Here is an 18,064-nt window from a genome sequence, read left to right as displayed (position 1 = left end):
TTTCTGGGCCTTTTCAAGGCCATAGTTAAAGTTTTTGTAAAATAAAAGAACCGAAAAAATGAATCAGATAGAATAGCTAAAAGCAGAATCTAATTCTACACTTTATTACATTCAAGAATATGGTACACGGTTTTTAAGCACAATCCAGTTTAACCGAATAAATAATAAAATGTCAATACATATATTTTTTAGTATTATTAGATAATAACTTAATAAAATGTCCGCTTAAAAACATTATAATCCAATGGTGCTTAATTTAAATTTCTGTATACACAAAAACAAATACACAATTATTTTTTATTAATTACCTTCTGTTTCGCACTTCTAGCGCGTTTTTAGACAGATTTGGCAATCAAAGAGCCCTTGCTTTCCGTCATCTTCTAATCACTACTGAAAAGTCAATTAAACCACTTTATTATTCATTCCACAGACTAAACTAGAAAAGGGAACGAACAAGGGCCATTCCATACATTGGAGGAGTAAAAAAAATCTACCTTCCACCAGCACGCCAGGGTCGGAACTGCGGGTTCGACAGTGCTCTCCCCCTCGCGTGCAGATTCCTATGTGTGCATGCGCACAGCAGCCAAACACCACGCCGCTGGAACTGTTAAGCGCATAGTTCCACATAACGATTTTTGTATCTTTTTCATAAACTGGGGGATGGCTACTGAGATTAAGCTTAAGGATTATATACCGTACAAGTATAAAGAAAGAATTGTATAAAGAACTTATGGTATAAAAAACTCATTATATTAAATGTTATCGATAATATCAAGTGGAAATAGGGGGTGCTGCAGTTCCACAGTGCCTATACGTGAGCCGCCACTACCTTTATTGATTTTCTCTTAAAGTCCTTTGAACCATTTTAAACTAAATTATCTTCATTCATATAATCCAATAATTTAACGTTGAATTTAGTTTCATATAAAAAAATGTTTGACTCCTTTAGTATATCTTTGACATTAATACCGTTCAGCAATTAACGTTACAGTACAGTTCTTGTGTTTTAGGGTTACGATCTTGAAGCCGGCTCAAAGCGTTTGTTAAAGATCGTCGAAGGCACGAGCGAATGTCACCGATAATTGATTCCGTGTAGCATCAATGGGTGCAACAGTTCACTGCGTTCAAGCTTCACAATATCTTGTATGACAACGACGTCCAAATTCGATGAGAGGTTTGTTGAGAACAATTAATGAGTTTCATTTGCTTACTCGATTAGTGAATATTAACCCTTTTCAATGATAGAAGCACATCTTTATAAATCCGTTCTGTAAATAGTTTTGTTTCGGATTTTTTAGAGCGATACAAACCAATCCCTGAGATAAATATTGTATGTTGTTGCCAATTTCACAATAAATTATCAAGGGAAGAAGAATTTCTCCCGTTCTGTACTCATTCCAAGTAAGCTTCATTTTGATATAAAAAACTTTCAGGACACGTTCTGCTAGTGAAAATAAAAAAGAGAATTTATATAAACTTAGGTTGGGAAACGCTTCGTTGCGAGTGACAGCTGGCGAAAAATTTCGCCAGCTGTCACTCGCAACGAAGCGTTGCGAATCCACTCGCAACGAAGCGTTTGGGTCGGTTTGGCATATTGCTGATTGATTTCCTGCCACGTGGAACGACTTTAAATGCAGAAGCCTGCTGCGAGCTGTACGTAAGTTACGGCGTGCCATTCAAAATCGGCGACGTGGGCGGCTGACCGACGGGGTCGTCCTGCTGCACGATAATGCACGTCTACATGTTGCGGGTCCTACACGTAATTTACTGAGAATATTTTGATGGGAAATTTACGATCACTCACCATATAGTCCGGATTTAGTTCCTTCTGATTACCATTTGTTTGCGAAATTGAAAGAATTTTTGAGTGGTAAGCAATTCGCGGGTGACGATGAACTTAAAAATGCTGTTAATCAGTGGTAGCTAAATGCACCGGCGGCAAAAGAATACGACGAGCGTGTGTTGAAGCTAGTGTACAGCTACGATAAATGTCTTAATTCATGTGGCGATTAGATAGTGAAGTAGTAATAAGTTATGAAGTTTAAGAGAAATAAAAAATATTTATAAAGTTTTCAGAATAATTTTTTTTTATAATGAAACTGTCTTTACTTTAGAGATAACCTCTCGTATATACACTTCCACGTGAACAGGAAAATGAGAAAGAGAACTTACGAAAGACGATGTGAGAATTTTTTTATAAACTGAAAATCTAAATAAATCTTATTTTAAAGTTTTTTCGAGGATTGCTGACAAAGTTCTCGAGCTGTCAAAGAAAAGATTATTCAGAATCAAAAGTCTAAACACCCTAGAAATGTGTTGAATCGAATGTGTGTCTCAGTGTTGCTAGTCTGTAACCAAACGTGGTACCCATCGTTTTTTTAGTACCCAAAATGTGGAAAGCTGTTTCATACCCAAAAAATCTTGCAAACTGTACTGGACTTGGCTTATCGAAATTTTTGTACTGTCAGTAAGCTGGTGTACTTTGAGTCGTCGATCGTTTAATACAGCATTGTGTATTTCTGTGACCATTTCGCCGGTCGTACATTTTTTGGGTGTCCTGAGCGTTCATCATTTTGATGGAATGTACGACCAAATCTAAATTTAGTACCTACTTTTTTTACCGTCGAAAACGAAGGGGGAAATCCTTTAAATCATTAACTAATTTTTTTGTTGTATATCCGTTGGTGTTAAACCTTTACTGCTCCTTTCGAGCTGCTAAAAGTACAAAGTACTTTATCATTATGAGATTCGGTAACAGTTGCGCCATCTCTGTATCAGGACAAGAACTTTCCGAACAACCCTGGTATACTGATAAGAACGAAGAGGATAAAGATATGAAAAAGTTACAGATAAGCTATAAAATATTCTGCTGTCATAATTATTAATTACAACTGTTTTAATCTATATTACTATTATTAAAACTCCTCATTATAAATTATAATTTATAATATAAATTTCCTATAATTTTTTTTTTTAAATTACGGATTTTTAGCCAGGACTATTTTTTTATTTATTTATTATTTTTTTTATTCAACAATCAGAAATGTTAAAACTGTAGTACTATTATGTATGTATTACAAATGGTTTTAGTTGTTATCATTTTAATTTTAGATAAATGTCTATCCTATCTGAAATGAAAAAAGCCGTTAACGATTAATAATCTTAATGATGTGACAATTTAATTTTTTTTATATTTGTTAAAAAATTATTTCAAGTTTAAATTTTTAAATAATTTATCGTTATTTATTATTATTATATTCATTAGTTTAATAATTTGTTATAAGTAAAATTAAATAACATTAATAATATCTGTTAAGTTGGCTATAAGAATTATAAGTTTGGAAAATTTAGACAGTAACTTATTTTCGTTTTAGAGTTTGGTTTGTCGCCAAGTGTTTAATTGTAATTGAAGGTTGTACTACGCGAAATGCTTTCCAGAACTTTGTTTTTAAAAACTAATTTTATTAGCTCTACTTTAAATGATAAGGTAAGCTTTTTAAAAATTAAATTAATTTTGTAATCAGTTTAATTTATCTTATATTTCATTTTTGTTTTTATTTGTGTTCACTGTTACAGAAGTTAATATAAGTTATCTAAAGTAAGAATGATAAACATCGTACTAATAAATATACATGTCATATAAAATTAAGTAAATTTTAATTTGTATGAATTGAATTTACTTTAAAAAATGGTAATTATGATAAATAGACGCTAACAAAAATTTAATAAAATTTAACACACCACAAAATTCATATCTCGTAAATAAAGTTAGTCTGAAACGATTAGGCGTTAGTCTAAAGCGGTTAAAATAAAATAAATCGATAAAAATGCCTGTTTACCCTCAATTATTTTATTTGGCACAAAAAAGAGCTATTTACTCGTATTATCACTAAGGTTACATTACTAACGCACTGTCATTGATATTTTATGTGTAACATTTTCACAAAGGATATCTTTCAGATATGAGTCTATTTTTATTTGAAGGGTATATGCAGGACGTTTTCATTAACGCAAAGTTAACTGAAATAAAAAAAACAAATTGTGGAGTTGTCTTTTTTTTAACATTTCCTTCTATATATTTATACTGTGTCGAATAATAAAATAATAAATAACACTTTTCCTGATCCCCGCTATAAAATAAAAAAATTAACACTGAAATATTCTGGAAGATTGAACTAGTATGTATGTTGGGCTATCTTTTCTTGATATTTGGAAACTGGATGGATCGGTTTGGATGAAATATAACAAGATAATCTTTGTGTGTGGTATTGATGCATATTTAATTTTGGGCAAATCGGTCAATGGGGCACGAAATACAAATTTTACGGGTACTATACTTCAAAATTTTATTCAAAGGATAAGTAAAATTACACATAATTTTTTTAGCTAGTTAAAATATTTACTGATGGTGTTTGGTCTTATTCAAGTCCCCGTAAAGGAATGGGGTAAAAACCACTTTTCTATTTTTTATCATTTCTGGACTCAGAGTCACATTCTTATATTAATAGATGATTCCATTACATTAGTAAGTGATATGGATTAAATATATGAGCAAATAATTTCGCGGATAAGCCTACTATTTTCCTTTTTAACATTTTTTTATCGTTTTGCATGATATCATTAGAATGGATTAACAGATTTTTATGAAATTGTCCGATGACTTCTGAATACGAGCTATTGGTGGCATCGAGTTTGGTTAAAATTTGTTAGGTGATTAAGGATATTTTTTTTTAACCAAACTTGATGCCACTAATAGCTCGTATTCAGAAGTCATCGGACAATTTCATAAAAATCTGTTAATCCATTCTAATGATATCATGCAAAACGATAAAATTGTTAAAAAGGAAAATAGTAGGCTTATCCGCGAAATTATTTGCTCATATATTTAATCCATATCACTTATTGTTAGGTTATTAAGGATAGTCGAGTGGAAGCTTGTGTTGCGGTCGGGTGTATTGTTGTGCGCTCTGTCTTACACTGTTTTTTCGGATCAACGATTTTTATATCTGATTTTTGGAATTGGGAATCGACGGTGGAAAATTTTCGGAAGTGTTTTAATATAATTTGGTGATTTTTGGTTGCGGACTGACCTTTTTATTGAATTTTTTATCTGAGTAGCCTTATTGCTATTGGCAATAAGGTTCATAGTTTACTGCTGGTCGCAGTGGTTAGTGTGAGTTAGTATGGTGTACCTTGAGTTGTTTTCAATTCGAGTGTAGCTTATCTGTAATGGATGGCAGAGACAATTGTAACTGGCATCGACTGTGGATAATATTGATTATTATTCTTCAAATGATAAACTTTTGATATTGGAATTAATGTAATTAATTTCGGTTGTTGTTATCGCTTGATAAGATAGACTGATGTAGCTTAGTTTATCAAGCTATCATTTTAAAAAAAAATATATATATATATTTTTTTTTTTTTTTTTTTTTTTTGGACGCGGAATTGTCCCCGTAGTCTGATAGTGCAAGTATGAGGCGCAGAGGTTCGCTCCCTTTAGAGACAACAGCCGCTCAAAGTAGTAGCCAATAGAGGGTGGTGCCTATCAAGAAATTAGAGGGCAAATGCAAGAAGAGACCACGCAAAGGGTCATCAGAAGAAGAGGAGGATACTTTGGGTAGCCTAATTTATCAACTGGGACACACGCTGGCTTCCCTAAAACAACATATGCGGGCTGAACTTAACAAATACATTGGTACGCATGAGCAGGAGCTCAGAGCAATTTGTGAAGGCCTGAACGCGCTGGCTGAAACGCCATCCACGGCAAACATGGTGACGCAAGCCACACAAACGGATCTGCCGATAACTGAAGATAGCATGGAACATATTCTTTCTAAGGATTTAGAAGATGGGGAGCTGTTAGAACTCCTACACAGAAGGTGGCCCGATTCCTTGAGGAGTAAGCTAAATTTGGTGACAGAACTCCCTCCTGATAGGGAAATTACATGCAGTCTAAAAGCTTAAAGAAGATGGGAGAACAAGAACAAGGCCCCAAATTAGTAGCAGGAGACATTATAAAAGATGAAGTTTCAGTCATTGGAAACAGCACTACAGAAAAAAAGAGAAGTAAATATAAGATATGCTACAACTCTGGCGTACCTGAGAGGGAAATCCTTGCTACATTGTTAAGAGCGGTCAGGAGGGTTATATCTCAAGTACCAGATGCTGCGTATATTTTGCCGGCAGGGAATATTGGAAATTACATGAAGAAGATCCTGTCCTATTTGTTAAGGAATAAGGAAACGCCAGTATACATATTGACGGTTCAAGGAGATTCAAGTGTAAGGTATGTGGGAGTGAATCATATACCCATAAAGAAAGCTATACCACCAGCGGATCAAAGTCGTACAGTAATCGTCAAGGCTGAGGGTAAGACGTATGCGGAGCTCCTTAGATCGATGAAGGATGCGGTGACAAGTGAGGAGGCAAACAACGTAATAGCACTGCGCAAGGGCCGTAACGAAGAGTTACATGTAAGGATCGAGGGTGCAAAAAATGCAGAGGACTTTACCACATTACTTAGGGATAAGACGGCGGATTTGCACGTTGATCTTAAGAGTAGAGCCACCAGAAGAGCTGTTGTCCACATCAGAGATGTAGAGTTTGAAACATCAGAACAGGAGGTGATGGCTGCAATAGCAAACAGGGTTGGTCCAAACGAAGAGTTTGATATCATCAATCAGAAGAGGCTTTGGCGAGACCAGGAACGTCACGGTTATAACCTCCTATAGAGCAGCGTGCAAACTCGTAGAGCAAAGGCTCAGGATAGGCTGGATAAGTTGCCGAGCCTATATACGCGAGGACGAAGACAGGTGCTATCGTTACTGGGGGACAGGACATAGACGTCAGGACTGTAAGGGCCAGATAGGTTGGAACTCTGTTTCAATTGCGGCGGTTGAGGTCATAAGATTGCTGACTGTCGAGAACCGAAGCAGTGCCTCGACTGCAGAAGAAGAGAACATAGGACTGGAGCTTGGCAATACAAGAAAGACCAACATGTATAAAACATTATTTGCTAATGTGAACAGGAGTATCCTCGCTCATGATCTAATTGCACGAGTCGTCGTCGAGAGAGGAGTTGATTTCCTTGCAGTTGCCGAGCCGAATAGATACGAGGCAGCCAAGTCATGCTGGATCGCTGATACTCAGGGGGATGTTGCTATTATGGCCATAAATCATAATATTCACTGGAGACTCAGGTTTAAGGGTAGGGGCGTGGTGGCATTGGAGAATGAGACCGTCATGATAGTGGGTGTGTATGTGTCACCCAACATAGAGCTTGCGGAATTTACTCGCTTCGTAGATATCCTACAGGGATTAATTACTAATTCACCGAAGAGATTAGTTATGTTGGCTGACTTTAATAGTAAAATGGTGATGGCTGGTAGTAGTTACACGAACAGGAGAGAACAGATCCTGGCGGATCTGCTTGAGACTACTGGCTGTCATTTTATAAACGACGGCACACCCACTTATGTTGCAAGAGGCCACCAGTCGGTGCTGGATTTGACCATCCTGGATAATAGATGGAAAAGTGAACAATATGACTGGATGGTCCTCCTTGACGATATAGCTAGTGATCACCGCGCAACGATACTAGACCTGAGAGATGCGAATTTTGAGCGAGTGGAGTATCCTCCCCTACCAAATTTTTCAGCGGAACAAATTGAACTAATAGTCAATAGCACAGCTGCTAGACTAAAAGATAGGCAGCAGCAGACCCCTGAAGCTTTATCAAATATAATTAAACAAGAGATAGATAGAGTGGCAAGTAATGCTGCAAGGAGACGTAATGTATATTGGTGGACGACCGAGATCGGGAATATGAGACAAGAGCTCCAGTTCCTTAGGAGAAGAAAACAGAGACTTCTCAGAAATGGTAGGGAAGATTACCAGGATATAGCAAGACTTATATTAAAATGGCGTAACATTAAATTTTACTTTTTTTTAATTTCTCTGTAACAAATGATGACATCAACCAGATTTTTGGATTGTATAATCTTCATCTAATTATGTAAAAACGAATTTATACATTTTTCAAAATTCGACCTTCAAAGAGGCGAAGAAAAGAATAAAATTTTAAAGAATGATTGCAAATTTCCGCATTTCCGATTATATAAACGAGATATTCACTCGATTTGGACTTGCAAATTTTTTTTTTTGTCTTCAGTCATTTGACTGGTCGCCAAGATTTCCTATCTAGTGCCAGTCGTTGGGCTTGCAAATACGAGGTGTGTGAGAAAAGTAATGAGACTGACTTTTTACTTACCAAAGTTTTTATTTTTTCAAACAAAGTAGTTCCTTGGGCAGCTATACACGGTGGAATCGTTGTTCCCACTCCTGGTAGGAGCGCTGGAAGGCTTCAAAACTGGTAGAGGTTTTAAGTGGTCGATCACAGTCTTTTGAATGTTCTTCAGAGTTCTAAAATAACGTCCTTTTAAGATATGTTTCAATTTCGGTAAAAGGAAAAAGGCACAAGGACAAATCAGGTGAATAGGAAGGTTGAGAATCCGTAGGAATACGTTTTGAGGTCAAAAATTCCCTGATGGAAATGGCCGTGTGACAAGGGGCATTGTCATGATGAAGCATCCATTTGTTTGCAATGTCTGGTCTCACGCCAATCACTCTTTTCCTGAGCCTTTCAAGGACACCATTATAAAACACTGGTTGACAGTTTGTTCTGGAGGAACAAATTCTTTATGTACGATACCCCTACTGTTAAAAAAGCAAATCAGCATGATTTTTGATCTTTGATTTGCTCATTCGACATTTTTTCAATCGTGGAGATGAAGGAGTGTGCCACTCTTCGCTTTGCCGCTTTGTTTCAGGATCGTACTCAAATACCCAGGATTCATCATCTGTGATCACACGATTGAAGAATTCTTGGCCATTGTCAATCCTCTCAAGAAGATCAACGTACACGTTTTTTTGTTCGATTGTCCTTCTATTCCGTTGTGAGGTTTTTCGGCACCAATTTTGCACAAACCTTTCGCATGTCCAAATTGTCTGTCAAAATCTGATGTACGGTGGAAGTGTTTAAATTTAACTGTTCGCTCATTATCTTTATTGTTAAACGACGGTCTGATCTCACTAGAACCCTCACATGCTCAACGTTTGCGTCAGATTTTGAAGTTGAAGATCTCCCTGAGCGAAGCTGGTCTTCAACGTGTTTTCGGTCTTCCTAAAAGGATTTGTGCCAGTGGAAAACTTGTGCTCTTGATAAGCAATGTTCCCCATAGGCTTGTTTCAACTTTTCAAAGGTTACACTCGCGGATTCCCCAAGTTTAACACAAAACTTGATTGCACAACGTTGCTCTAAATTCCGATGTTCCATTTTCGTAACACAACTTTACTGATGGCGCTCTCAAAAATAATGTGTTGGCTAAACGGAGTTGAAACTCGTACTGAGCATGTGGAAGGTATGAACAAACCGGTCTAGCACAGACCGGCAGACAGAGCGTTGCCAAATCGCTCGCAGTGTTACCAATCTCGTTACTTTTCTCACACACCTCGTATGCTTCAGATAAATACAGTATGTAAAAACCATTTTCGGGTTTTTTGAATTTCTTTTTTTTAAGGGTTTAATCAACTCAGCACTGCCACTATTACTATATTTGCAATGTGATTCAAGTAACCTGTGGCAGGTGCAGCTGCCTGCCTCCGATTACTTGATGGAAAAACATAAAATTTAAAAAAAAAATGAGAAACGAAGTACGTCATCTCCTATGGTATTTGTCGGGTAACGCTAAAAACCGGGCGAAATATATTTTTACCCGCACGAAGAACGAGTAACCAGCTATAATTACTATTTTTAAGATAAATGCTGACTATTTTGAAACTCGCATTCTTCAGATCAGTCAAAGTTCTATGCTGATCAAACTCTTGCTCTGAAAAAAGTACAGTACACTGATACTTTTTTAAATTGTAGAGGCTTTAATTTTTTATGAATTTAATGAATACAGAAGATACAGGGGGCAGAGCTCCCTGGCTAGACGGAAAAACGAGCGAAGCGTGCCCTGACCGACTATTTAAAAAATATTTACCGTAACATACAAATTTTAAATTAAACATATAAAAACCAATTTCTCAACACAATTAGGCATTATTGCTTTACAAAAAAATTGAGAGAAAAAAATGTTCATATTAAAAATACACACTACACAAATCAAATATCCATATCATTCTACTTCATAGCTATTTTCTATACTTTTTTGAATGAGCGCCATTAACAGTGCTTTCAGCCATTTTTCAAAGTCTTTAATTAGTTCTGAAATCTATAATTTCCACATAACTTTAAAACTTAATTGTTTAGTCATTTTTTATATTTTTCAAAAATTTAAATTTTATTTATAACGATAGGCTTTTGTTAAATGTACCAGTATTTTCATGAAGGCGGACTTTTCTCTTATAAATATCTGAGCGATTTTAAAGTCTAGGCATACACACAGAGATTTTACGGAGATTTTACAAAGATTGTGCGAATTATGTATGGCTATGAGAATGGGATAAATTTCATGCAGATTTGAACTTATCGATATTGCTTCTATGTAATGTTACACTGACATATTTATTAGTAGCAGACAAACACGTTGCAGTATATAAAATACTTTTCAGTTCCTGTAATAATAATTTGTTTTCCGTAATTAATTTTGTTTTGTGTTAGTTGAGTAAGTTAGAATTTAAAATAAAGAGAAAATGATTATACAACTACAGGTGGCGAAAGAAATCTCCGCCAGAATTTCGGCTAATTTTTCAAGCAACCGCTTTTCTTTTTCTCACTCTTTGGACTTGGGATCGTGACACCCTCACGCAGCTGCTCTTTTTTTTCATATTTTTTAATGCGAATCAGATGTTTTACCTTCCTTTTCCGACTTCGGAAATCACACTATTTATTATTTCCCGGGTCTGCTGTATTAGTTTATTGTTTTTTACGGTAGACTTAAGTCATTCATAATTATAAAACACTAAAAATACATAACCAATTTTAAAACGTGACTACTTTTTCTCAATCAAAACACGAATAAAAAGAAACGGAATTTGCGCAAATACTCTTACAGGATCAATAAATAAAAGACAACTAGTTAATTTCATTATACTCAAGGGTGATTATTTATTTTTACATTGGGCTGGCTGTATTTGAAAATTATGAGCACATAGCAAACAATATGGCAATATTGTTTCTTGGTACAATTCTAATCACTGTCATGAATTACGTCAGAGGATGAATGAGTTTGATATGTATGAGTGTAAGTGAAGTGTAGTCTTGTACAGTCTCAGGTCGTCCATTTCTGAGATGTATAGTTAATTGAAACCCAACCACCAAATAACACTGGTATCCGCGATCTAGTATTAAAATCTGTATAAAAGTAACTAGGATTTGAATGTTGGAACTCTCCACTTTGAAAAATGCAGCTGATTTGCAAAGATGCATTTACCACTAGACAAACCTAGTGGGTTAAGGTATGGTCCATACCTTAACCCTGGTACTGGTTTTTGCAGGTCTGGTCCAGACCTGCAAAAATCAGTACTAAACTGACCAGAAAAGCTTTGGCACTTGTTACCGATATTGTAGACAAAAGGGTAAGATAATCTTGTGGGAGATCATAATAGAGGAGAAATTAGGAAAATATTTGGCTTGCCCATGTTTATCTTTACGATAAATAAATCACAGTAGATTATAAACGATGTTTACATATGTCAGACAGTTATAAGTTTAGTAAATTCATCATTTAGCATTTGTCTATGATGTAATCATGCTTGTTGAGAATAGGTGTACATTTTTATAACATTTAAAAATATACATCATTACGTTCCTTTTTATGTTAAAATACTTTATAAACAACTATAAACTATGAACAACAGAATTTGAAAATATTTAAAGTTATCCATACAACCCAGTAATAAAAAATAATAAGTTGTATTTAAATGAAAGCGATTTATTTCTGCACATGAAAATTAAACTGAATGTTTTCTGTTTGGATAATTGGATACTGTCATAGTCAAAGCTTCAAAATGCATTGTGGCACCTGTAATGTATACCTTGCAAAAGCAGTATAATAAAACAAGCTGGTATCAAGCTTGTAAGCTTGTCATCATTATTAAATATTTATTACACTTACATTGTAGATACCTTTACATAGTACTATGTTACAATAACAAAACAATTTATTTTATAGGGTGGAATTCTTCAAACCTTATCAGCATTACAAAATTTGATGAACAATTATGCTACTGAAGTTACATTTGAAACAAAGGTAAGTTCATCAAAAATTTACTAATGTCTTCTGTTGCATCAAAGTATACAGCAATGTTTTTACTGAAGTTAAAATGCTCAGCACAAATAGGAAAAACCAACAGAAAAAATAGATTAAAAAAATTGACTATTAATATTAAGGGTAACAAAATACATTTTTATTTTGAAAAGTTAATTTTAATCCTATAATTAAGAATTATGAAGTAAATCCCAAAAAATCTGCAGTCCTTCTGAAACCCTAATGTCATATAGGCTGAGTAATTTGTACTTTGTAACACGTAACATATATAAATACAAATTCTAGGAGATTTTTTTATTTTATTTTGTGAGAGCAGATGCAGGGGCGATTGTAAATTAAATTAATAAAAAAAGTATAAACTGAATAATTTTATACAAAAAGTAATTTCTTGTTACTTGACCTTTTTTTTAACCTCTGGGTCTGCAGTCAAGCAATTCTTTCCACAGAGGATGAAATGAGTGTTTTGTAGTATGTGTGAAAAATGCCATGCCTGACCAGGATTCGAACTCAGGACCTCCGTGAAAGATCGAGATGCTACCACTCGTGCCACGGAGGTCGACTTGTTATTTGACCTGTCATCATAGAAACTTATTTGTGATTTCATGAATCGTGATTATCACCATTCAGAAGAGATATAGAGCCAATTGTCTCAAAAAAACTCTTTCAAAGATCTGCTATAACATCATTTAGTTTTGCTATAACTTCATCATAAAATTGTTTTCTTTGAAATTGACAGTAGAAAACACATAAGCCCCTAAGTCAGCTGAAATCTTCAACTACATATGAGATGATTAATGAAGTACAATAAACATAAGTAAATAATTTTTTTTTTTACATTGACTAAATCTGTCAGCTTAATACTATATGCTAATCATGCAGGTAATCCGTACTTTCGTTTTTATTAACAATTTTTGTTGGTTAAGATTTATTCAAGCAACAACACACGTATACACACATGCTTTTCTGTTTCTTAATAGCTCAGACTTTCTTATGAATGAATTACAGTACCAGTTTAAATAATTTAGTAAAAAATTTTAACTGATAATCTACTGAATAAATAAAAGAAATGAAAAAGAGTTAACTGTAACAATTATTATTTTTTTTTAAATATTTTTTCAATATCGCCTAATTGGGTATGAACTCTGATGAGTCTCATCAATAATATGGGAAGTGACAGCCATTAAACATGAGCTGATTGTAGCCTAACTTATTAAGTAATTTTTTAAGTATATGCTACGTACCACTTCCACAACACTACTACTATTATTACACTGTATTTGATACATCAACATTAAAAATTTCTTTTTCTTTTTTCTGTACCTCCCACTGAGACTCTGAACTAAATATAATATGAGCCAGAAGTAAAATTTAATTTCATCTTAAACATAGAGCTATCTTACTTATTACTTAGTTACAACTTGTTGTTTGGGTAAAGGAATTTTTCAATGGAGTAAATAATTTTTATCTAAAACCTGATTTAGCCTTTTTATAAAAAATCTCTTCTGTCACAGCTAACATGATAATTCTCTATTAAAATTTTGTTCAGATGACAATGGCCAAAACAGTATATTGAGTGTTACGTAGAAAATATTATCAATCTATGATAAAAGTCCTCTCATTAATTTATCAAGAATAGATGAAACTTAGGAAAAATATTTAATTTAATCTTTTTTTACGAGTTTTATAACAAAATCATTCCAAGAGAGGCTATGATGAATCATTATTTGTAAAATCTTAATTAACATTGATTGTTTTACTACATTATTATTTTTTGCCAAGCTTTACATAATGTAAACATATAAGATGTTCAATAGTTTTACCTGGTATATCAGTAAGTGTGTTAGCACTGCTAATAGTACAGTGGAGGTGATAATGTACAACAACAGGACATTGCAGGTAACTAGAAACCATTCATCGGTTCAATAATCCATCCCCACCCTACATATCAACTGAGCTTTATAAACTTTGACAAGAAATATTATTCTCATTATTTTCCAAGACATTTTCATTATTCTCAAGCATCACATTTTAACATTACCATGTGAATAAATATTTCTTTGGTACAGTGTATCTTCTTGAATACAATGGTACCAGTATAATAACTGAGTATGGTAAATTTTGTTTCTTTTTGTTACTTAATTCATTTTCACTAACCTTTTCCTAAGTGTTCGTAAAATTCAGGAATTTTATGAAAGAACAGTAATGAGGAATGAGAGAAAGTTTTTTTATTTTGATAAGTTTATAGAAGAAAATTGATCCAGAAATTTGAACATTTTACAGATTTTATTAAAAATAGTAAAATGTTTTATTGAAATCTATAAAATTTAAGTTATAATAACATTTTCATTGAATTTACATAAGTTTAAAAAATCACAATGTATACCTCTTTTACAAGATATTTTGGAATTAAATACATTTAATGCTCTTCAAATTATGAATTATAGGAAATGTTCGCTGATTGTATAAATTCCAAAACTGACTCAGCTGCTTTTAAAAGTTCAGCTCTTGTATCAGTAGTTATATTCAGTTCTATCAATATTTCATAAATTCTATTTATTTATTTGCAATTATGTGTAATTAAAATTAAAAATGATACTGAAAAACTAAAACCAGACCCCCATTTGTGGAGTGGTAGCATCTCAGCCAATGATCTGAAAGGTACTGGATTCAAATCTTGGTTAGGTATTACATTTTTGCATATGCTACAAAATTTCTTTTCCTTAATCTCACATACAGTGTTTAAGCATATGAATTAATCAGAATTAAATCAGCCAAAAAAAGGCGCATTTAGAAAGATTAAATTTAATTATTAACAGAAACATCATGCAATTAATAAAACTACCATAGGTTATTGCTAACAAAAAATTATAATTAATAAAAAAATGTTATTTTAATTAGTATAGAAAACAGAAATTCTCAATTATTTTCTTTTTTGAGGTAGGGTGCACACAGTTTGTTCCTTTGATTATTGGTATTGGATGTTGATTATTTGTATTTCTAACGCTATGCTTTTCCTATAATTTTCTTAACTCTTCATCATCATCTTTTACAATTACTGTTTAATCCTGTCATTGTCATTTATTACATTAATATTAAGAGTTATTGTTATTAAAATAGTATGTTTTTTTTTTCTATGTATACTAACAGCATATTCTTTTAATTTTTTTTCTCATTATGAAAATAAAGAATAATTAATTCTGTTTCAGCCTTTTAAGTTACACAAATTAGAATCAGGCCCATCAACTACTGTTACAGTTACAAAAAAAGATGCTATGAAATATATAAAACATCTCTTATTAATAAGAAGATTAGAAACAGCTGCTGGGAATCTTTATAAAGAAAAAGTTATACGAGGTTTCTGTCACCTTTATTCAGGACAGGTAAAGTAATGCGGTATAGACTTTAAATGTTACATTGTATTATATTATGATACAACCACAAACAAGTCTTTCATGGGAAATTGCATATCTCTGCATGTAATCCTTCCACCTCTACAATGATTTCACATTTTGAACATTTTTCAATCTAACAAATGACATTTTTATAAAAATGTTAAAATCTAACATTTCAGTATTAACAAGCTTAATGTATTACAATATGAGATATTATGTTTATAATGTATTAATTGCTCTATAACAGCAGGATTAAAACCACCTAATTTGCATCTGAGTTCAGAAAGTAAGTTTGAAAACCTGCAGTACACAGGTAATATTTAAGAATCAGTGTTAGAAATAACATTATGCATATAGCCAAATACTGTTAGAACCTCTGCCATCACAGTAAGTTTTTTTATAGCAATGAAGTCTTCAGTACTGTGTAGTTGCAGTACAAGCATACTAAGAGGGTTGATATTGCTCTAAATTCAATTTGCAAAACTATAAGATGCCTAAAAAACATCAACAACAGAACTATATTTTGTGATGGGAATCACATATATGAAGTTTCATTACAACAAATAATATAGAGAAGATAAAACCTGCACCAGTATTATATATAAACTTAAACTACTGCAACCAAGACTTAAATAAAAAAAAATGTTTTCTGTTGACAGAAATCCAGTTGAGAACAGAATAAATAAATAAATGTCCTGGACAACCAGTTATTTGTCTTGAAGATTGTTTTACTGAATATCACAGTTTTATCTTTTTCAATTTTAGTTCTGTAATTATTAAAGTATTTCATTTAGAATAAATAAAATACTTGCTTTTGTCTAATTTTTTAATAAAAGTATTGCACTTTGATTCAAATAATAATCATTACAAAACACGCAACTAGATGAAATCAAATTTTAATATATTGTATAACTAGTTAAAATAATAGTATATGTATAATAAGGTAGGACAAATCTTTGAAGTATGATTATAATTTAATTCACTGAGAAAATAAATTTTAATAATTTTTTTTTCAGTAAATAAATATTTTTTATTTGTATATAAAGAAAGAAAATAATATAATGTTTTGGTAAATAATATTTTAATCATTAGTACATAAGAAATTTTGAAATTTCTTGTACCAAATGGCTCAACAGCCAAGGGCAGGTGTTGGCTAGTAAGCAAGTAAGTAAATTTTGAAATTTGGATAATTGTACAGATAGACTCCCATGATAAAAAATTAAGGATCATTAGTATATCCTATCAAAATATGGATGGAAAGATTCTACGTTCCTAATAAGCAGACAAAACATACATAGGATTTAACCTTTAAATGTCCTTGGCTTACACCATGACAGCAGTGAATGCAAAAGAGGCAGTGAATCATGAAAATCACATTTAAGTGGAGTTGTAGAAAATTTAAATCAATTTAATTTAATCAGTGAGACTAAGTAGTCAAAAGGAAATTTCTAGACAAAGGCTTCTAGTTGGTGAATATTTTGAACAGTCCTAATTAATTTTGTGTAAAAAAATAAATTTAAAAATTTAGCTAACTTCTGAATCTTGAAAATATAAATTCAAAGTCATACAAATATTTTTTTAATTTTATTTGTATATATTAATACATTAAAAAAAGAAAAAAGGAAGATTACTTTATTGGGGTACCTTAAAGTAGAAGATTTCTGAGTCCTTCTTGAAACCGAAATGGACCAAATCCCTCAACAGGATGTTAAGATTCTAATAGTAGAGTTCAAAGCCCTAATTGGCAGACAAAATTAGAGAACCTGAAATGGAAAATATACAGCCCTCAAACAAACCAACAGAAATAGAGAAAGATATATCTCTTTGAAAAACAGAAACTCTCAAAATAATGATCATACACTTAAAAAGACTGCTGAAGAAGATGAAGGTATGAATAACATTCTATAAGAAACTAGGTGAGTTTCAAATTAATCATTTTGCTATTTCCAAATGAAACATCAGAAAAATGATGAATGTCAAAGTCAAGAAAGGTCTTAATGTTTATTTAAATCACTCATTACCTGACCACAGACAAGATGAAATTCTTCCAACAAAGAAAAAAAGTACTCAACCCAAGATGCTAAGAATAAATACCAAAAACTCCTTGGTAATAAACAAAAATTTTAAACAAGACTGAAAGATTTCAAAACTGGCAAGAGTTACAGAAAACTCTAATAGAAACAGTCCAGGAGATTGCCCACAGTACCAAAAAATATAAGCACAGACGATGGAATAAACAGTGCGACGAAGCAGTCTACGAAAGATTACTAGCATGGAACAAGTGGTATGTAAAGATGATGAAGAAAACAAAATAAAAATTCAACACACAAAGTAAACAGATTAACAAAATTTTTCAAAAAAGAAAGACAAAAATTTGAAAACAATCTTCTAGACCAT

General features: G+C 32.8%; 1 protein-coding gene across 5 annotated transcripts in view; it reads left to right on the top strand.

Moving 5' to 3' along the window:
* Window positions 1-18,064, top strand: part of LOC142321559 (putative pyruvate dehydrogenase E1 component subunit alpha, mitochondrial) — a 62,105-nt gene that overhangs the window by 22,544 nt on the left and 21,497 nt on the right. For 2 of the 5 annotated variants that reach the window (XM_075359739.1, XM_075359734.1), the window contains exons 2-5: window positions 1,011-1,174; window positions 3,375-3,487; window positions 12,180-12,257; window positions 15,482-15,655. In XM_075359739.1, coding sequence (XP_075215854.1) covers window positions 3,428-3,487; window positions 12,180-12,257; window positions 15,482-15,655 — 312 coding nt within the window. In that variant the 5' untranslated portion in view covers window positions 1,011-1,174; window positions 3,375-3,427. The remainder of the gene's footprint in view (window positions 1-1,010; window positions 1,175-3,374; window positions 3,488-12,179; window positions 12,258-15,481; window positions 15,656-18,064) is intronic. The other 3 variants (XM_075359736.1, XM_075359737.1, XM_075359738.1) reach the window with 3 other exon arrangements.

This window comes from Lycorma delicatula, chromosome 3, assembly GCF_047948215.1.
Source record: "Lycorma delicatula isolate Av1 chromosome 3, ASM4794821v1, whole genome shotgun sequence".
Taxonomy (NCBI): Eukaryota; Metazoa; Arthropoda; class Insecta; order Hemiptera; family Fulgoridae; genus Lycorma; species Lycorma delicatula.
This window is presented reverse-complemented; position numbering and strand designations above follow the sequence as displayed.